Here is a 21429-nt window from a genome sequence, read left to right as displayed (position 1 = left end):
CTATAAGCAGCAGCATAAACTCTAAAGACAGCGCTATTTAGGAAACGTCAAATATATCTATTTGTATATTTAAAAGCCTTATAATTCATAGCTTGAAGGTCGCTCCCCGCCTTCAGCTATATTTAGCCAAAATATCCTCCAAGGTCCCATGAGATGCACCCGGGATGGTCCTTTTTCCAAGTTACAGGCAAAATCGGCAGGTGCCCTGAGCTCCCCGCGCGCCCGACGCACAGGCACAGGCCGCCTCCCTGCCTGCCCCCTGCGGGCGCCCCTGGGCCGCGCCCGAGGATCCCAATCTCTCCCAACGCCGGCTCGGTCCGTTCTTCCCAGCACGTCTCACGTGGAACTTGGGGGTCTTTTGAAAACATTAAGTCCTGACCGGACACCTGGAGACGCAGACGAGATCAGGCTCCACTATTCCCAGGTTGAGAACTTTCGGCACCAGAAGGTCATGTCAGATCCCCAGGAGAACAGGGCAAGCTCAGGGGAATCAGCTCTGAGCCAGGGCTGCGCATGCGCCTTAGAAAGAACCCGCGCCCTCTCTCTCCGGATTATTCGGGACTTTTGTGCACATTCGCGACCGACCTGTGCCAACCGGCTACGGCAGGACGTGGTCAGTGCCGAGTCTGGCCGCGGGACGCCCCCCACCCGGGCTGCGGCAGGGCAGGAGGGCGAGCAGGGGCAGCAGGGGCAGCCGGCGCCCCCTCCCGAACGTCCTGTGGTGATCCTCTTGTTCAAGGAAGGAGGGAGGGGAACGGATCACTACTGAGAAGGGCCATGAAATCGTTTTTGCCAAATGGCTGGAAAATTTTTCAAAAGCCCCAGGAAAACAGAAAATAAATGGCCTTGTTTTGATGGTTGTTTTTTTTTAAATCCAAGGTAAACCCTGACCAATGCATCCCTCATATCTGACCTTAGCATCCCCCAAATATCATCCTGATGGCAAACATTGTACCCAAACAAGACCAGCGTGATGCCAAAGGGCAGCCAGACTCCGTTGATTTTTCTGAAATAAACACCTTATTTTACTGTGCTTTATACATACGGCATCCTAAACCCCTCCCCCGAGCCACCGTCTCGTGCCCCAGTCTCCTAGACCCCATTTCTCACGTCTGAACTCATTTTCTCTGACGACCACTTCCCTCGGTGGTCGGACTGCGTAATTGGGGCATAAATGGCACGTCCAGTAAATTCATTGGCTCTGCGTGGTTTCCTCCCAGGCTCTGAGCGCCGTGCCAAGGAGCGGAACGTGAGGGGTTTAACGATGACCCACACTGACGTCAGTAACTCAAAGGTAAATTCCAGTATTGTATGTTTTGAAATGTCAGCGTTTTGGGTTTTTTTTTTTTTTTTTTTTGCTTGGAAGCAACAACACCTAATTTAATGAAGAATGGACCTTGGGTACGCACGGGCCAATCTTCCCAGCGGTGCGTCTGTATTGCCCATTTTCTCCTCCTCTAGAGGGAGAAGCGGGACCGAACGCCCCCCAGAACCCGGAACCAGGGTTCAACGCACCTGGAGAAGCTGGAGGGGACCCAGCGCTGGGTGTCGAACCAGCGAACGAAGACAACACCGAGAAAGCTACCCTCCCCGGCCCCGCCACTTGGGACGGGTCCAACACCCTGGAGCGCCAAAGAACCGGAGTGAGGAACCTGATCTCGTCAACGACAGAGTCACGAACTTGAGTCCAGACAAATATCCAAGCGAGCGGGTTCACGTGCCAACCCTGACTTCAGGGACGTCTCTGGCCCTGGAAGGGGGCAGCGGGCACCCACCGGTCAATGAAGTAGCCGATGACGGGGCTCTCGGTGGTCGTGTTGGGCGGCTTCCAGGTCACGATGACGTAATCGCGGTTTGCATCGTGGCACTGCAGGTCCATGGGCGCGCCCGGGGCCCCGGTGACCAGCGGGTCGGCGTCTGCAGTGGCGGGAGCACAGACAAGGCCTGCGGCGGCGCCGAGAGGCCTGCTGCCTGCGTCTCTAACTCAGGCTACCTCCTCGACCCCGGGCGACCCTCTGCTTAACCCTCGCGTCCCCGTGACTCGACGACGAGAAGCGAACGCGTGTCTGAGCTCTGAAAGCCAAGACGTTCCATCCTCCATAAAACACTCAAGTCTACGATTTTTCATGATCGATCCCAAAATTGAAGATCACGTAACGTCACGTCAACTGACCGAAGAAATGAGGGTGACGTGGCCTTTCTAACGCCTGAGAAATATCACCTTAGACTCGTCTGTCCTTCGGGGTTTTGCACCGGCCGGGCCCCTACGGCCCTGCACCCCGTGAGCCCGTCCGAGACCAGGCTGCAGGAAGCACTGCTTTCCCCCGCGCGTCACAGGGCGCAGAAGGCCGGCCCGGCTCCTCGGAAGGCGGCCTGGCCGCACCTTTGACCCCAATGCACCCTGCGGTCGCCCCGTGACCATGAGCGCGGCACACCTCGTTCCGTTCTCCTCCGCGTATTAAAAGCTAGGGCTTCCCTGACATGGAGCCACAGGTGATCTTTCTCAAGCATCACGGAGCCCCATGTGCGTTATCGTCCCCCCTGCGGCTGAGCGAGCCCCGGCAGCTTCACCACGTTGCACCCGTTGCATCTTTATGGGGCGAAACATCTTGCCAGAGGGCGTAGGCGGAGAACGGAAGGGACGCTCAACGCCAACCTGATACACGGGGAGAGACTTGCGGGAGGTTCTAGAACCCGGGCCTGCAAGCTCGTGCTGTCTCGCGGGGGCGGGGAGGGCGAGTGCGTATGTTTTGCATTTGTTCCTTTATCTTTTCCTCTAAGTTATAATAGTCCCTCTTCTAGCTCTGGTTCAACGCGTGACCCCGCCCCCCTCCCCCTCCCCCCCCCCCCCCCGCGCCCTCCCCCACCTCGCACCTCGGACAAACAGGAAGGCGCTGTGCTCACTGACGCCCCCTCTGGACACAATCCTCAAGGTGTAGAGGCCCTCGTCGTCCTTGTTCAGGTGGCTGAAGGACAGGGACGCCTGGCCCTCCCCGAAGAACATCTTGGCCCACCTGGACTCCTTCACCAGCACATCTGAAAGAGCGGTCGCCGCACGGTCACCCCGCACCTGCGGGCCCGACGCCGACGAGGGAAGCTTCAGCTCCGCGACAGGGGCAGGCGCGCCGTGGGCCACCCCGCGGGGAAGGCGTCCACAGGCCAGCACACGCTCAGCGACCGCAGCCACAGGCACAGCGTGTCTCTGCTTGCGGGGTCGGCGGCCGGCCGGGCCCACCTGCCTGCCCGGGGCCACCCCCCTGGGCCCCCGCCTCTGCCCTGTGCCGACAGCCCGCCAGGTGCCGTCGCCACCGACAGCGGAGGACCCCCAAGGCTCCCAGCAGCCCCACGGGTGCCCGGAAGACGAGCCAGCCCGGAAGGCGGGGAGCCAGGGGCAGCCGACGGACGAGGGGCAACCACCGCGCCCTCTGGGGCTACGTCCAGGGTCGGAGAGGGCGGACAGAAGCCCCGCGTCCCTCCCGCAGGAGCGCAGACCGGACGTCAGCCCGAGGCCTGGGGCGGGTGCGCTGTCTGGGTGCCCAGCACGCTGGGGCCATGCGGGAGGGAGCAGGTGCCTGAGGGCGATGTCACCCGAGAACATGCCCAGCGGGGAAGGAATAGAGCAGCACCCGGCCGAGCGCGGTGCGGAGCCCTGCAGCTCACAGCATCACGGCCTCTGTCGCCGAGACACGGCTTGGCACCGGGGCACACGTGGATGCGCCTTCCCGGGTTAGCGTGAACGTTCGGCGCCGACACGCCCTCTACAGCCAAGGGGTGACCCCGATTGCTCGGTGAACGACATCATAACTTGGAGCTTTTTGCCATAAAAAACACGTCCATGTAAGGAAAGTGTCGTGTTTGATTGTCGTGCCCAGCACTGCACCTCCAGGCTCGGGCCACGCGGGTCCCAGACCGTGACTTTCCCCACGCGGCACCTCGGAGGCAAAGCAGAAGGTGCAGAGGCATCGGGAAAGCAGACCCCTGGAGGTGCTTTACCAGGTTCTCGCCTTCCCAAGGATCAGCCCAGGCCCACGGCACAGCCAAGGACGCCAGACGTAAATCGGGGCGCGCCGGGCAGCCAAGTCCCGTCCCAGCGCGTCCCAGCCCAGGAAGGACAGACAGACGACAGGCCACGGGCTCGGAGTGCAGACGACGGCTCCCGAGGCCTCGGGGAACGGGGTCCGCGGCGCCTGTACCTCGACCCCCAGCCTGGGGCGTGGGGAGCAGGGGGGGTCAGGGCGAGGTGGGGGGTCGGGGCGAGTTGGGGGATCAGGGCAAGGCGGGGGGGGCAGGGCGAGACGGGGAGTCATGGCAAGGCGGGGGGGTTGGGGCAAGATGGGGCGGGTCAAGGCGAGGTGGGGGGTCAGGGCGAGATGGGGGGTCAGGGCGAGGCGGGGGGTCAGGGCGAGATGGGGGGTCAGGGTGAGATGGGGGTCAGGGTGAGGCAGGGGGTTCAGGGGGAGGTGGGGCGCCAGCCGGGGTGGAGTGAGACGCGGGTCCCCGCACAGCCTGCGGCCCTGGCCCTGCCCGGGCACCTGCCGCCCTCTGCAGCGGGTCACACACCCAAGGCAACGTGCAGCCGGGGCGCACGGGGGTCACAGGCCATCGGCCGCAGGCGGGTCCCCTGAGGGAGCGCCCAGCCCAAAGCCGGTCCCTGAGCGGGGTCACCCGTCTGCGGCCCCGTCGGCCTCAAGCGCAAACCACAGCCAAGCGCCCCGGGATTTAACACAAGCGGCCCTGGTTCTCCCGATTCGACCCGGGTCCTGGCCTCGCTCCCGCATCCTGGCCTCTCGTTTGCACCTCGGGTGCCCGGCGGGGGCGGCATTCCTGGGCCAGCGTCCCCTCGGGCGCACCAGCCTCTTGCTGCCTCAGGGCTCCATGATTTTAAAAAAAGTAAAAAGAAAAAAACAATCCCCTTGCGTTTTAACATCTACAGAGAGGCCAGAGAGGGTGGTCTCCGCTGTCCCCACGGGGATTCCCCAGCCCGGCGGCCTGACGGTGATGGGGCCTGGGCACCTGCACCCCTAACCCCTGACCCCTCACCTCCGAGAAGCCCGCTCGGTGCAGGGAGGGGCCGGACCGTGGTTCGGAACACGCGCCCCACACACCCAGGGCCACCGAGGCGCCACGGCCCCCCGGGCCACGGAGAGTGTCTGCAGCTCCAGGACGCGCGGTCACCGCCACGTTGGGGGCAAACCCTGCACCCTGTCCTGGGACGCTTCCCGCGCCTTGACGACACCCTGCTCCGTGACTCTGTTTCCCCCCGACACCCTCAGCACCCGGCGGGCAGGCTGACGGTTCTTCGTCCTATTTTGCAGCGTGTCAGGTCCCGAGTAAACGCAAGCGGGACCCGGTTTCCTCGCGGGGCCCCCGCCCAGAGAAGGTGAAGGTGCGCACGCCCCGGGGGGGAGGACAGCCGCGCTGGAGAGCCCCGGGGCAGCGACCCCCCACGGGAGAGCCCCCCGAGCCCCGGGCAGTGACCCCCGCCCCCCCGCCCCACTCACCGTCTCTGTACCACTCGGCGCGCGGCTGCACCCGCTTCAGCTCCGGCGTCACCAGCAGCGTGCACTTGAGAGTGACCGTCTCGCCCTCTCTCCGGAAGGTGACCCCGAACTTCTCCAAGAACTGCACGTCGAAGTGCATGTATGGAAGCACCGACGAGGGGGGCACTGCACGGGGAGGGGACACGGTCACAGCGGGAGGGGCCGGCGCCAGAGCAGCTCCCCGCGCCCCCCGCCCCACGGAGCCGCGTCCCCGGACGTGTCCCCACGGTCACGTCCAAGCCCTGGGCCCAGTGAGGATGCATCGGGGGGTGGGGGTGGAGGTGGCTCCAAGAGGCTCTGCCCCAGGAAGACGGCTGCCTGCTGGGCCGACACGTGACCTCGGCCGCCCCCACTGCGAGACGCTGAGGCCTGCCCGGGGGCACAGGTGTACGGGGGCACAGGGCCGGGCGGGCTCCTGCGTCAGGGCCGCACACACCAGTGCGCGATTCCGGTGCAGGCCCGCACCCGATCAGCCACAGGCCCCCAGCACCGAAAATAAGTCTCAAAAATATGATGTTTAGCAGGGAAGGAGAAGCTCCCGGAAGAAAATGCAGGAAAGTCTTAACAGAAAAAAAAAATCTACGATTGGGAAACACATGCGTCGCGGGGAGCTCTTTGTCGGGAGCAGGAACCTCCGGGGCTGGTGTCCCCTCCGCCAGCACTGCCCTCACCTCCCGACGCCCCGGCTCCCAACAGCAGGCAGGGGTCACCCGACTCGGCCCTCGCGCCCGTCCGAGCTCCTGCAGGAGCCGCAAGCGTGGGACCCGGGACAACCCCACAACGGGCGCAGACGGGCTGACGGCTGACAGGGTGCCGGTGCCAGGGGCACCACCAGTTCCCCCGCAGGCCCGGGGTCGGTGCTTCCGTCACCAACCCGGACCTGCGACACCCGGACCCCGAATCACCGCCACCATAGCTCCGCCCTGAGCCGCGTGCCCAGACCATCCAACAGCCCCGGCGCCGGGCCGTGCAGCAAGTCCTGGTCCCGAGAGGCTACAGCACAGCGACGTGTCACCCGGCTTCCCCGCCCGGCCCGGGGTGGGGGGGGCACTGGCCTCGCCTCCTGACGGGGCGGCTGCACGGGGTCACCTGTGCTTCGGGGCGCACAGCGGGGAGAGGGGTGATGGGCCCCAGGTCCCCCTGGCCCCGGAACCGTCGCCACGCTCGCCCGGCCAGGAAGGACTCGCAGGGACTTTGGAAACGGGACTTAAGGAAAGGCTGGACCCCCAGGAAGTAATGTCCCCTGCAGGTTCTTGGTGCGAGGGGGGAACGGTGACTTACGTCCGATGGGGAGTCCCACCGAGCGGAACGGCTCCTCGTCTCCGTGGAACCCTGCGGGACAGGCGGGTGAGCGGCGCAGGCGGCGGGCGTGGGGGCCGTGGGGGGCGCCCCCCACCCCCTGAGGACCACTCACGTCTCACCACCACGGCGGCGTTGGTCGACACCTGCCCATACCCGTTGGTGGCCACGGCCGAGTAGGTCGCGGTGTCGTCGAAGTTTGCCCTGGGGGAGAGAAAGGGAGGCGGCGTCCTCAGGCCCGGCCGTCTGGAGGGGCCCGGGCCCCCCGGATCCGAGCACGGTCCTCCAAAGCCCTCATGTGGCCTCGATGCTCTGCCGGGGGTGACGTAGGATGGACGCGGGGTCCACCCTGGGAAGGGGGTTATATAGACGCGGGTCTGCTGCAGCCCGGCCTGGCCTCCCTCTGCCCTGCGGACGCTCGCGGCTCTCCTGAAAGCTGCCTCCGTCCGGGCGGCCTGGGCTCCCGCGGGCCACCCCAACTGGGCCGCCTTCCCGGCTGTAGGGGCCAAGGGGGCGCCTGTCACCTCCACGTCCAGGGAATCCTCCCCCCCCAACGGGGACTCCGCGTGTGCACGGGACGCTACGGCCCAACCCCAAAGCTCACGGTCACCCGGCGGTGCCCTGAGGTGTCCGAGCTGCGCCCACCGCAGGCAGCACCCACGGGGAGGGTGCGTGTCCCCCCGGAGAGACCCGGCGCCCGCAGCCAGCTGACCCCGTGACCCCGGGTGGAGCCCCTGCGCAGCCTGGCCCCAAACCACCCTGCAGACGTGGGAGCTCGCTTCCTGGCCGCGACCGACGGCCCCCCAACCCCGCGGTGGGGACCCCGGATGAGGAGCAGGAGCTTCCACTAAATGCCGGGCGCTCTCTGGCAGGTGGGTTGGGGCCTCCAGCGCCCCAGGAGAGGAGCGCCGCCCAGCACCTGGGGGGGGATGTGACCCCTGGGGCGTGTGGTGCACGAGGCGCACGAAGCTGGTGTCTGTCGTCCCCTGGCCACCCGGGAAGCGGCATCGGGACCACATCCATCCGGGACGAAGTAACACGGAAAATCCCACTCTCGGGAAACAGGAGGTTTACCCGAGGCTTGGGGTTGAACCAAAGCTCACGGTGCCCCGAGGACCCAGGGCCTGGACGCGGCATCTGGAGGATCCTGCACTTGCGCCAACACTTCCCTCGCCCGCGTGCACCCAGCGGTGTCTGCAGAGCCGGGCCGAAGGGGCGGGGCGGGGAACGGGGAGCCAGGGGCGTGGGAGTCCGGGCGGAGGCGGCCCCCACCCGGAGCGTCTCCCCTGAGACCTTGAGCGGCTGCTCCGATGGAGAATGATCCGGGCAGAGCCGGCTCGCTCGTGAGCGCCACAGGCCTCTTAGCACCTAGGACTGAGCGGGCGGACGGGGCTCACCAGGGAGCTGGACCCTGCCCCGTGCTCGGGGTGCCTGCGCCCCGCTCCGTGCCATCACCCACGAGAGGAGGGCAGCGTCCTCAGGGCGTCGGGCGCATGGGCCCCGCTCAGACCCACTGACTTCTGCAGTCGCCCAGGTGCCCGCGGTGGGGCTGACGGGGGTGGAGGCCTGACAAGGGGTGAGCCTGACGGGATGGGGGGGCCTGACCGGGTGGGGGCCTGATCAGGGGGAGGGGGCCTGACCCTTGGGGGGGTCTGACCCAGTGGGGAGCCCTGACCCAGTGGGGGGCCTGACCGGGGCTCCGGGACAGTCACCCCGTCTCACGGCTTGTGCGTGTTCTCTGCTCCCTGACACGCACCGGGCCACACTCGGATCATGAGCGAGCGCACCCGCCTGGCCCTGTGCCCCCCGAGCAGGTGACGGGACTGGGACGCCGGTGCAGACACGAAGCACACGGGGGCCGGCAGGCATGCGGGGTGTGAGGAGACCGCACCCCACTCAGAACTGCGTCTCAGGGGAGCCTGTGGACCCAGGGGCCTCCCACGACCCGGCAGGACACGGTCCCTCTCCGCCCCCCAGGCCACGCCCAGAGACATGGCCCCGGGTGACTGGGAGGCCTCGTGTTCCCTAGGACGGGTTCCCGGGGGGCAGGGGCCTCGGTCCGTGCAGAGCCCACAGGCACCTCCGTGTCTCGGGGTCCCCACGCGCCACCTGAACAGCCACATGGGACAAACACACGCCGTGGGGTCCCCATGAAAGAGGCTGGGACACATGTCGAGGGCTCGGAGCCTGGCCTGGTGTGGCCCAGCGTCCCCCTGGACGGGGCGTTGAGCGGGCCCGACAGCTGCGGCCGGGGCAGGGGCACGGGCAGCAGGCCAGAGGCCGCTCGGCAGGAGCACGTCCAGCCTGGGGAGACGCAGGACTCGCACCGCGGACCCGGGACGATGCCGGGAGCCTATAGGGCGGGTGGCTAGGGGTCACAAGCACTTGAAGAATCCAGGCGGCGGCCGGGGAGTATTCCCGGCGCTCACGTCACCCCCGGCGGCAGCAGGAAGGGCCCCCCCGCCCCCGCGCGGCCCCGGGTGCGGCCAGCACATTCCACGCCGCCCGGCCGCCCGGATCGAATGACGGCCACTCAGCACTGCGGTATGAACAGCTGAGCCCAGGGAGCCCCCCCGCCCCGCCGGCAGCCGCGGCCGGGTCGGGGACACACGAGCGCCAGGCCGGGCCGAGCCGCACCCCACGGCATTGCGGCCCGGGTGCAGCCCACGCCCGTGGGGTTCAGGGCCGGCGACCACCCCACGACTAAGGGAAAGGCTTCATACTTGACGCCGGGGAGCGGAGTCCCTGGACGCCCTGGACGCCCCGCTGAGACCCCAGGCTGACCCGCGGGACCCAACAGCCCCGCACTAGGGGGACACACGGCTCTGGCCACGGGCGCAGCCTCCACGCCGAGGGCGACGCTCTCCCACACGGGGCTTCCAGGCCCTCAGATCCCGCAGGCGTGGGAAACGGAGGAGACAACCTCCTTCTCAGAGGCCTCAGCCAGGGCCAGGGCGGCCCAACCCCACGGCGAGGACCCCCGGCCCGGCACACGCGTGGGCCCAGACCCGCAGCCTCCACCAGGCCGCGTCCAGGGCGCCCCTGCCCGGCAGCCTGGCCTGCCCCCTGCCTCTCCCTGCACAGCCTGCAGGCCCTGAGCCCTCCCGCCCCAGTGGCCACCGACAGCCCGGCCCCCCCATCTCCCGCAGCCTCGCCCCGATGATGTCCTGTCATTAGGCCCTGACCCGGGCTCACCCCCCCAGCCCACCCTGAGGCCCTGACCCGGGGCTCACCCCCTTCCCCAGTCCACACCAGGCCCTGACCCGGGGCTCATCACCCCCAGCCCACACTAGGCCCTGACCCGGAGTTCACCCCCCCAGCCCACCCTGAGGTCCTGACCTGGGCTCATCCCCCCAGCCCACACTAGGCCCTGACCCAGGGCTCACCCCCCCCAGCCCACCCTGAGGCCCAGGGCTCATCCCCCCACAGCCCCCACGCCTGCGACCACGGCCTCCTGATTTACCGCGGGGCTCACTGTATTCCTGTGCTTCCGGCTCAGCTCCTTATGCCGGGTGGTAAGACCTCAAAGACCTGGGTTTGGGGCCTGTTTTCAAGCATCCGGACCTGCTCCTGACCCACAGTAGGTTCTCAGTAAACAGCACCAGGAGGCCCAGACGCCAGGCCCTCCAGCTTTTTGAAAGAGCCTCCAATTTACCCAGAAAAAGCAGGGTAATAACTTGTCACAAAGTTTCAGCCACATCATAAGGTGGTAACACCTGCCGTGAGCAACGTGCAGGGGAGGTGACGGCTCTGGTGATGGGGAACCTGCCAGGCCAGGTGGGGAGGGGAGGCCCTGAGCCCGGCGCAGGGGGCTGGCCGCACCCGAGCAGCTGCCGTCCTGGAGGGAGGCACAGGGGCAGCACGGGGGGCTCAGGCCCGGCACCAGCCCCAAGTCCCAAGCTGAGGAACCTGCAGGAGGCAGTGGTGGAACCAGTGAGTGTGAGAAGGAAAAGCACAGAGAGGTCGGAGGGACTTCCCGTGGGTGGGGTGGGGGCTGGCCGCCTCCCCTGGGCCTACGGGGTCAGGCTCTGAACCTCACCCCAGCCCCACCTTGGAACAGGAACCCTCCTATGTCGGCTCAGGGTCCCTCCCCAGGACCCAGCAGGGACCCTCCTAGGTCAGCTCAGGGCCCCCCCTCCAAGGCCCAGCAGGGACCCTCCTAGGTCAGCTCAGGGCCACTCCCCAGGTCCCAGCGGGGACCCTCCTAGGTCAGCTCAGGGCTCCTCCTTTCCCCAGGGCCCAGCAGGGACCCTCCTAGGTCAGCTCAGGGCCCCCCCTCCAAGGCCCAGCAGGGACCCTCCTAGGTCAGCTCAGGGCCACTCCCCAGGTCCCAGCAGGGACCCTCCTAGGTCAGCTCAGGGCCCCTCCCCCAAGGCCCAGCAGGGACCCTCCTAGGTCAGCTCTGGGCCCCCCCCCAGGCCCAGCAGGGCCCTCAGCACCCAGTGAACCCAGTCGCCAGGCTCACCCCCACCCCACCACGTCTGTGCGGCAAGTCTGGCCTCCTCCTCGCCTCCCCGCCCGGCCCCGCCCTCTCCTGGGGTGCACACCCCACTTCCCTCCCAGCACCCGGGCCTGGGCCTCCCAGGGGTCCCAGGATAAAGCTCGTCGGCCTGACCTTTTCCTTCACAGAACCGACTGGAAGGTCTTCCTAGAAAGGGAAAGACTCCCGTGGGTGGAAGCGCATCGGGAGAAGCCGTGGGCTCTGCGGGTCGAGCTGCGACTTGTCCGCGGCCGGGGGCGCATCTCCACCGAGAATTATTTTACTGCGGATTATTTCGCCTCTAAGTGAACCGAGCCCCTGGGGATGTGGCCGCTCTGCTCGTCAGCGGTGCAGCACTCGGTGAAGTTGTGCGTCGACATCTTACCGGTTACTTGCCTGCGCCAGCTTCCCTCCCCCCTCCTGGAGCCCGTGCCACTTGCACGCGCACACACGCGTTTATGGAACAGGCCAAAATCTGCGCGGCCTGGTTGCCTCCTCACGGTGCTTCCCGTGACGCCGGCAGGGGTGACGTTTTTATCATCTCCCTGTTGATAGTGATTCTCAGATGAAAATATCGCGATTCGGGAGGAGTTAGTGACCCGTGCAGAGTCACGAGGGACGCGGCCGATCGGGCTCCGAGGCCAGGCCTCCGCGGCTGCAGGAGCCCAACGGTCCCTCCTCGGGTCCCTGCGGGGCCCGCTGACCCGAGGGCTACAGCCGGGCCGCGGGAGGGTGGGTGCGCTGGGGAAGGGGCGCCCTGCAGGGTGCCACGGTCTCCTTGAGAGACAGGGAACAGGGAAAGACATGCAGAATCTTCTTTTGGTTAAAAATGACAAATCTGGGCAGCCCAGGGCTCAGCGGTTTAGCGCCGCCTTCGGCCCAGGGTGTGACCCCAGGGTCCTGGGATCGAGTCCCACGTCGGGCTCCCTGCATGGAGCCTGCTTCTCCCTCTGCCTGGAGGCTGGAAGAGCCCCTGGGTTTGCCTCCGGGGGCCCCACACGGAGCACGACAAAGGGAGCTCTTCCCACAGACTAACCCAGGAACACCAGCGGAGTCCCGGGAACCCGTGGATCTGGGGCGCCCTGAGCTCCGGGCCCGGCCCGCCAGGCCCGCCCAGCCCGTACCTGTTGATCTCCAGCGTGTGCACGCCGTACTTGCTCTCGATCCTGTACTTCCCCGGCTCTCCTGCTTGGCAGATCAAACTCCCGTCCTTGTACCTGCACGAGAGAAACCCTCCTCTCAGGCCGCGGGCAGAGTGGAGTCTGCGCCTTGTCCCAGGCCTCCTTGCGGCTCCCCGGTAAGGCTCGCTCTGTGCCTGCGAGCGCCCCTTCCAGGACCTGGGCCCGTGGGCTCATCTGCCCGATGTGCGGGAGAGAGCAGCACTCGCAGACCTCGGCCTCACTGGGCCGCTCCCAACCTATGACAGGGAGGGCAGGACGCCGCCCTGGGCTCCGTGAGGAATTGGGGATAAATCGTGACCCAAGAAAAAAATGTTGCCGGTGTTAGCAGGTCCCAGGCCAGCCTCTCTGGAGAGTCCAGAGGATCAAAGCGTGCTGGATCCCGACTCCGACTGCAGGAAGCTGGCCTCCCCGCCCCACCAGGACAGCAGGACCTCGTCTCCCTGGGGTCTGGGATCCGCAGGCCCCTGCCTCCCCAGCCTGCTGGGCAAACAGCCACACGGCCCGGCGCTAATCTTCTGATCCGGACTGAGGGCCCCAATTGGGTTTTGAGCAAAACGTGTTGGGTTTCGGCAGCAAGCTACAGACTTTGGTAATGCTAATATCACTCCTAGCAAGTGGGGAAACAAACATGTATGCAACACACGGACAAACACAAAGGGTCTGCGGGGCCTGGGCTCCTGGTTCTTGACGTCACCAGGTTGGCTCAGCCGCAGCACCGCACGCGGTCCCACAGCGTGCTGCTCAGGCCTCCCCCCGCGGGTCTCCCAAGACTTGAAAGAGCCCCTCATGTAAACCCAGGGCATCTGGAGGAACTTGTTCTTACATGAAAATCCTCTAAAAACTCAGCTGAGTTAATTTCGCTAAAGCAGAAGCACCAGCAGGTGCTGGGAGTGCACACGTGGGAGCGCAAACCTGCCCCCCATGGAGATGCACACGAGGTGGACAAGGAATGGGGTGCGTGCCGTGCGTTTCCTTCACGTGGGTCTTCTGCACCCGCACGTTGCACCAACTGTTACCAGGTCCTTGGGAGAAAGTGCCGTGTGGCCCTCCTCAGACCCCGGGGACAGAGAAGCGCGCACTCACCACTGCACCACGGGGGTGGGAAAGCCTTGCACGGTGAAGCACAGCTTCACAGACATCCTCTCCCAGACGGTGTGGGACCTCAGGCGCACCAGGATCTCAGGGGCCCTGCGCATCCGCTCCAGGTACGAGTGCCTGTCCCCGGCCAGCTTGTCCTCCACCTGTCCCGGGAAGCAAGCAGAGGTCAGTGCACCGTGGGAAGCGGCCGCGTGACGGGTGAGCGAGGCTCTGTGCCGGCAGGCCACACGCACGCCGTGAGACCACCACGACAGCGCCACGCGTCTCCGGGAGCCGTGGAGATCCCCGTACCATCTCCTGAATGGCGTATTTGTCCAGCTTGTCCTGGGCCTGTGAGCGCGCCAGGTGCACGTTTTCCTCCATCTCGGCCAGCTCCCGGAGGAAACGCTCCCGCTTGGCTTCTCCGTAAGAAGCCACCAGGGACTGGTACCTGCAGGGGTGGAGAGGCCACGCTGTTCCCAGGGCCGCAGAGGGGCGTGGGGGCACAGACAGCCCGGGCGCCGCACACGCAGTCCCCAGGCGCTCCTCAAGTGGGACCCACGCTGGGCCCCCAGGGGAGCTGCCCTCCGCGCTCCAGGAGAGTAAAAAGGATTAGATACAAAATCGGGCTTCTTCGACCTGTAAGTGTGGACAACGAGGTGCCGTCCACCCGGCCGGAGTGCCCTCTAGTGCCCCAACACCGCCGGGCCCGCCGCCGCGCCCGCCCGGGCCCCTCCTGCCCACTGTCCCCTCACACACAGACCCGGGGGCACAAGGCCGAGGACGGCCTCACAGAGGCCTGGCTCTCGCTGGGACGGAGGAAAGGCCCCAAAGCGGTGTTTCGGGTCCGCGCCGCCTCCAGGAGGCCGTGCTGGGATCTTGGGACTCGCCAACGCCTCCTTGGTCTTTATTTTACACGAAGACGTAGCAGTAATTCAAACGGACCCACCCACGGAGCCACCGATTCATCTTTCAAGAAGGACCAATTCGTCCCCTACGTTAAACCAGCATCTGCCACGGGAGGTGAGGAACCGGACGAGCCCGACACGCAGGCGGGCGCCCTACCTGCCGCTCAGCTGCCGGCCTCGGGGCCCAGCCTGGCGGGAATGAGGGAGGCTTCGCGCGAGGACTGTCCCGCGCCAAGACCACGGGAGTCACGGCACCCTGTCCCCGACCTCCCCAGTTAGCACCACTTCCCTCCACTCCCTCCTGTGCAAATGGAGGCACAGGAAGTTTCTGGGACATGTTCAAGGTCACAAGAAGGAAAAGCTGATAAAATTATACAAAAAGGTCCAGTCTTCCCACTCCTCCTGCCCAAACCCTAAATAAACATAGAACCATTTTTTTTTTTTTAAATACCCCAGCACCAGAAAACCCAGATTTGGGTAAGGTGCCCATTGTGAAGTGATTCTCTCACAAAAGAAATCCTTACTTTGCCATAAAATTTGCACTCAAAATTCCCAGAAGGCATTCGAAAGGTCGTTCAAGGTTGACCAAAGCAAGGCTGGTCCTTTCGGCTGCACATTCCCGTCACTCAGATCCCTTCAGTCACAGCTCAGGGTTCAAAATGAAGCCCGTCCACCAAACCCTCAGCTTCCTCCCTCAGGCTTTAAGTGTGTCAGACGATAGAGAAAACTTTCTAGAAACAGTGTGGGGAGTAGGGGAACCGAGCGCAGGTAGGACAGCAGAGGCTTTCACGGGGCTGAACTGTTCTGTCCCGTAAGCCCGCACCTGCTTCTCCGTGATCGGGAAGCAACGGGAAGACTCACGTCCTCAGTAGTCCCTGTCCTCCCCGTGGCCGGTCCCCTGTGCGGAGCGCGCTGCCCGCCAGCCTCAGCCCGTGCGGGGCCTTCGCTGCTGTCCCCCTCCCGGACCTCCCAGCTGGGTGCTCGCAGCGAGACGGGAGGCCGGTGGGAACCCCACGTTAACTTGACGCTGTCGGGGGCCCTCCTGTTCCACGGGGACAGCACGGGGCGGACACGGCGTGCCGGGATCTGCTGCCGGAAGGAGCCGGAAGGAGCAGAGGGCAGCCAGCAGCCAGCCTGCAGCACTCCCCGACCCCGGGACCCCTGCAGGGCACCTTCACCGTCACGAGAGGCCCTCGCAGCTCCGGGCTTCCTGCGTGGCCCCGGCCCTTCCGTGGCCTCGGATCCTTCCCGCCCCCGGCCCCGGTGCCCTGATGCCCTGGGCTCTGCGCTGGGCGCGCGGGAGGAGGACAGCCTCACCTCCTCTTCTTCTCGTGCTCCTCCTCCTCCTCCTGCGCGGTGCTCACCCGCTTTGCGCAGATACTGCAGGTGGTTGCTGCAAACGACCCCCGGTCCGACGCTCTCTGGGAAGACGACTTCTGAGAGAGAGACTTCTGGGAAGACGACCGGCTGGAGGTACGCCTGGGCCATCACGGAGACAGTCACGCGTGTTAGAGACGTGTGCGGACTTATCCCAACACACGCACCACCTTTCTCCTGCGCCTTGAAACATGCAGGCACACGACCACGAGTGAGCACGGCACGCGTGGGTGCAGACACACAGTGTTCGCACCTCCCGGAGCACACGAGCTCGTGTGTACGCCCCTGCGCAGGCGCTGCCCCCATCTGCACACACGCATCCTCGGAGGGGCCCCTTCACACGGGAGCACCTCTCCTCCCCTTGCCACTCCCCGTCCGTGCCCTCGGGTGCCTCCTGGCCTAATGCCACGATTATATATATCTCCAGGGATTTGAGGCTCCTAGAGGCTGCTGGGAGGGCTGTGCAGGGTTGGCTGTTTGCAACGGGGAGGCAACACAAGGGCCATAGGCAGGTCTAAATATAGGGTGCTGGTGACACGCACAAGCTCCCCTGGCCGCAGCTCGGCACGCCCAGCAGCATCTTCTGTCCATCAGCACAGACCACGGGCGTGTGGGGCACGTCCCCGAGGGCGCTGTGCTTCAGAAGCTGGCCGAAGACCTGTGGCTTCACACCAGCCCTGAGGCCTGAATGTGTTTACCTTATCGCTATATTTATTATGATCGCAGCAAAACTACTGACATTTGCTCCAGTGATCTTTCCTTTGCCCCCACGAGCTCCTCTCTCACTGCCCCTTCTCAGTGCCCTTCTATTTTGGTGGCGTTTCAGGTCCTAGTTCTGAAAGATGTATGGGGGGGGGGATCCCTGGGTGGCTCAGTGGTAGCACCTGCCTTCAGCCCAGGACCTGATCCTGGAGACCCGGGATCGAGTCCTGCATCGGGTTCCCTGCATGGAGCCTGCTTCTCCCTCTGGCTGTGTCTCTGCCTCTCTCTCTCTCTCTCTGTGTGTCTCTCATGAATAAATAAATAAAATCTTTAAAAAAAAATATGTATGAGGGGCAGCAAAGTCAAGAAACATTTGTTAAAAAGTCTCTGACTGGGATCCCTGGGTGGCGCAGCGGTTTAGCGCCTGCCTTTGGCCCAGGGCGCCATCCTGGAGACCCGGGATCGAATCCCACGTCGGGCTCCCGGTGCATGGAGCCTGCTTCTCCCTCTGCCTGTGTCTCTGCCTCTCTCTCTCTCTCTCTCTGTGTGTGACTATCATAAATAAAATAAAATAAAAAGTCTCTGACTTTATCATCTAAATGAGAGGCTCAGAGCCAGTCTACTGGGATTCCCTGGGATCTACCAGGATCTACCAGGATCCACTGTGATCCACCAGGATCCACCAGGGATCCACTGGGATCTACCAGGATCCACCAAGATTTGCTGGGATCCACTAGGATCCAGCAGGATCCACCAGCATCTACCAGGATCCACCAAGATCCAATAAGATTCACTGGGATCCACTGGATCTACCAGGATCTACCAGGATCCACGGGATCTACCAGGGTTGCCTAAGACGCTCCACACGGAGTTTGCTGTGCAGCCAGGAGAGCCAGATTTCCCCTCTGGCACTAGGGGCATGCCGTCCCTGACCCTCCCCAAACCGGCTTCCAGAGGACTGGGAAAAGCTGCTTTAATGCCAGAGGCCCACAAAGCTCTACCGATCCAACCGCTGAATTTGAACTCACTTTTTCGCAGCATACTCGTCCAGAAGGTACCTTGTCTGAACATTGCGGTACGACTGGTCGAAGTGCTTGTGTCGCTTTTGGTAGAAGGGCACTGTGACAAGAGACATCTTCGTGCACACCTACGAGCAAAGAGGGTGTCAGGCGGTGCTGAGCTCCCTCCCAGAGGCCGTCCTGCTCCCGCAATGTCTACGCCACCACTGCAACTTGTTCCAAAGGGGAAAATCAACTTCGATTGGTAAAACTCATTTGGGGTCAGGGATGAGCGGGGCAGGGGATGGAAGAAAGATTATATAAGTGAAAATAATGTGAGACTAGGAGTCTGGAGGCCTAGTAAGTTCCCTGGACCGGTTGCCATTTTCCGTTTGCCTCTAGGGAATCAGAAGATTGGGCTATATGTTTCTTTTCATTCTGCGTCAACAAATATTTATAGACTATGCAGCTTGCTCAACGGAAAGCAATGTGAGTGATAAGGACAAAAATAAAACACAGATTAGAGACGTAAACAAATACTTAGAATACAAGATAAGAGCAGAGGGAAGCGCGCAGGGGACACATGTAACAGGAGAGGGCAGCCAAGTGGGGTCGCCTGGAGCAGGTGACGCTGGAGAACAGCCTTGACGACGGACAGGCTGGCAGGTGGAGAGGGGCGGGGGCAGGCACCCCCGGGGCACAGGTGGGAGGCAGGAAAACACAGGGTCTCCAGAGACCCGAACACTTAACCAGAGGTCACTCTGGCCCGACGGCGGGGCTCTGGGGGTCGGCCTCGGCTGGGAAGGGGGAGCTGGGCAGGGAACCTATCCCCAGGACACTGCTCCGATCCAATCCTCTAAAGTTGCACCTCACAGGTTACAAGTAGACTCGCAGGGCTGGGGAGGGCGGGGAGCAGGGCCGAGGCCACAGGAAGTGGGGGATGCTGGCCAGGAGGCACATTTTGACCAAAGTGTCTGGAAACAAGGAACGGCTGAGATCCGTCCTGCAGGGTGGGTCAGAATGCCGGGCAGCGAGGCAGTGGGGCCGACGTCCACCCACAGGGAACGCGGCACGGCTTACGGGGCCAAGGGACCCTCTGACACATGCACGGACGGGATTCCTAAATGTCCGTGATCACCGACCTCCAGGTACAGGGCAAAGAGATTCCCAGCGGAGCTCCGCTTTCCTCTTGGCATTTACACGAGAATCATCAAGAAGGAGCCTGAGGCAAGGCCCCGCGCCAGGGACCCAGGGACAGTGGGAGGGCGACAGGCCCGCCCCGGGACAGCGCACCTGCACCCTCCACCACCCCAGCCTTCCGAGCCCCGCGCGGACCAGACAGTCCTGCCAAACACATGACGTCCTCCACGCGGACTCCTCACAGCCACGGTCCCCAGACGGCGACCTTCCAGAGTCACAGAATTACGGAGCGTGGAAAGCTCCCTGGGGATTACTGCGACCCTGCTGCCCTGGGGGCGGGACACGATGCTGGAGAGGGGGAAGGGGTTCCCCACCCTGAGCCATCAGCCTTCAGGCTCTAAGACCGCTGAGGCCGAGAGCAGACCTGGGATGGGGTCGGGAGCCCGCGCACCTCGCTCACCCCGAACGCCGGCATCTCCTGCCGACCCTGTGGGCCCCTCGGCGCTGTGCTTGGCGCAGAGCATCAAACAACCAGAATTGGTAGCGGCCCAGCGGCACCCCGCCCGGCCCAGACCCAGTGGCCCCGGCCCTCCTGACTCTGGCCCGGCCCCCCCGTGGCCCCCGGCCCCCCCACAGCACGGAGGCTCCCGCACGTCGGCGAGTGATGCCCCGGACGTGAAACGCAGCCTGTCCTCAAGCCCTGGGGCCGCGCGTCCGTGACGGGCTGGCACCTACCCTTCCCGCGAAGGCACCTGAGCCCAGCTTTCAAGCCACCAAGGACGGTAACTCACGGGAACGTCTCAGCCACGATGCACCGCCTTCCACTGGGTGAGAGACGCGGCACTTTGTGCAGCTAAAGACCTCGGGCGATGAATGCGCCGGATGAAAGCTGCTCCAGAGGAAGGAAGGGAGCACTCGGCCCCCACAGCTGGCCTGGCCCAGGACCCGCTCTGCCCAGGCTCCGTGCCCCGAAGCTCTTCCCAAACTGCTTCGTCCCAAAAGAAAAGGTCATTGAGCACAAAATGCCCCTTAAATCATCATCAGTGACAGACCCAGTTCGGGGCAACGCGTCACTGCTGGCAGCGGACTTCCTGCAGGGCTTCTCCCCATACCCTTTCCGGGCCGTGGCAGCAGGGGCAGGGCTGTCCTGGCCGCCCCGGAGCGCCCGGGCTTCCAAGGAGCCTGAGTCCTTCTGTGCTGACACCTCAGCAGGATCAAGTTCGATCGAGCCCCTGGATCATGTGCAGCTTCCTGGACCGGAGAGCTCTGCGCGGCCCACGCGGCTGCATGACCAGCCCTGAGGAAGCAGCCCGCCCCCTCACATTGCCCCGCGGACCCCTCGCTTCTGTAAGGAGCTGGCCGGTCGGGGAGGCCCCGCTCCCAGCCCCAGGCCCCGCAAATTCGCTGCAAGGGTGACCCAGACCTGGTTTATTTAAAACTCCACTGCAATGACGTCCACTGCCCCTGCTCTTTGATGCCCGTGTCGCTTTTGCTCGGCGTGGAGCATGGAGCCCGGCGGTGGGGATGCGAACCCCCCAGCCGGAGCGACCCCGCTGCCCGGCGGCCCTGCCTCAGACCCTGTGAAACCACTGACCCCGGTGAATGGGCTCTAGGCCCCGCGGAGACACCCCGGGCCTCGGCGGCACGTGAGGACAGCCCCCGGGACGCGACCCCAGACGGCGGCTTCCCCGTGGCACCTGGAGTCTGCAGCCGACGCAGCCCCCCGGCTCAGGGCCTCGGGGTGGCCCGGCCCCGGCGCTCGCTGCCTCTCCTCGCAGGGCCCCAAACTGGATGAGGCAAGGAGGGGAGAGAACTTACCCGGAGAGAAAGGGAACAGGCCCAGAGGAGAGAAGCCCTGCCTCGCCCGGCTCAGCCCCGACGCAGCTCCGGCTGAGGACGGCGAGGCTATTTGTCCGTCCAGACGCCCGGCCCTCCCTCCCATTTATGGCCTGGGAAGGCGCTATATATAGCACGGGCGGCCTCGCCCCAAACTCACGACCTGCATCGTCAGTCATCAGCCCCATCTGAGGAGGGAAAAGTCTACGGGTTGGAAAAAATGAAAGTCGGAAGGTGCCAAGCGCCCGTCCTGAGCCACCCCGTGCCGGGGAGCCGGGCGGCCCCCACACCGGGCCTGGCTCTCCTCCCACCCGTGTGCACGTTGCCACACAAGTTCCCAGACCTCTCTCCAAGCCTGCGGAGCTGCAGGCCCCCAGGCGCCCACGCGGGTGCGTCCAGGGAGTCCAAGAACTGCTCCAGTCTCGTGTGCATTTTATCACCACGCGCGGCCAGTCCCGGGGGGCAGGAGGGGGCCTTGGGGGCTCGGGGTCTGCGCTGGGGGAGCTTTTGTCTTGTCCTGGTTCCAGAAACCGCCCAAGTGCTGGCTGGCCTCCTCCCGAGGCTGGTGCAGCGGGACCGCCCTCCCACGGGAGCCGTGCCCGGTCGGCAAGTTACATCTTATTTATAGTCATTAGCACAGATGCTGCACCTAACAAGCGGATCGCCACAGCGCGTCCGTCGTTCCGCACGGCGTGTGTCCAAATATAAATAACACCCGCCTGGCACGGCCAAGGGCCGGAACCAGGCACGTAGCGCTAAGAGCCGGGGCCGCGGGGGGGCCCGGGCCTCAGACCAGAGGGCCCGGCCGGCCAGCTGCTTGGCCTTGCCGTGCCCGTGACGCCGCGTGGCTGACTTACCAGGGCCCACGGACTCGAGGTCCAGTCCTGCTCC

The 21429-nt window shown here is 64.7% G+C and overlaps 1 protein-coding gene across 1 annotated transcript in view; it reads right to left on the bottom strand.

The window, feature by feature from the left end:
- MYOM2 (myomesin 2) overlaps positions 1-20643 on the bottom strand; it is a 50404-nt gene extending 29761 nt beyond the window's left edge. Inside the window, exons 1-11 of the mRNA XM_072775777.1 lie at positions 20521-20643; positions 17593-17711; positions 15803-15964; positions 13890-14028; positions 13584-13741; positions 12444-12536; positions 6955-7043; positions 6822-6872; positions 5502-5666; positions 2875-3036; positions 1776-1917 (exon numbers count right to left, since the gene is read on the bottom strand). Of these exons, the coding sequence (XP_072631878.1) occupies positions 1776-1917; positions 2875-3036; positions 5502-5666; positions 6822-6872; positions 6955-7043; positions 12444-12536; positions 13584-13741; positions 13890-14028; positions 15803-15964; positions 17593-17699 (1268 nt within the window). The 5' untranslated portion in view covers positions 17700-17711; positions 20521-20643. The remainder of the gene's footprint in view (positions 1-1775; positions 1918-2874; positions 3037-5501; positions 5667-6821; positions 6873-6954; positions 7044-12443; positions 12537-13583; positions 13742-13889; positions 14029-15802; positions 15965-17592; positions 17712-20520) is intronic.
- Between the last annotated feature and the right edge of the window lie 786 nt (positions 20644-21429).

Source organism: Canis lupus, chromosome 15, assembly GCF_048164855.1.
Source record: "Canis lupus baileyi chromosome 15, mCanLup2.hap1, whole genome shotgun sequence".
Taxonomy (NCBI): Eukaryota; Metazoa; Chordata; class Mammalia; order Carnivora; family Canidae; genus Canis; species Canis lupus.
Note: the sequence above shows the minus strand (reverse complement) of the source record. Positions and strands in the feature narration are given on the sequence as shown.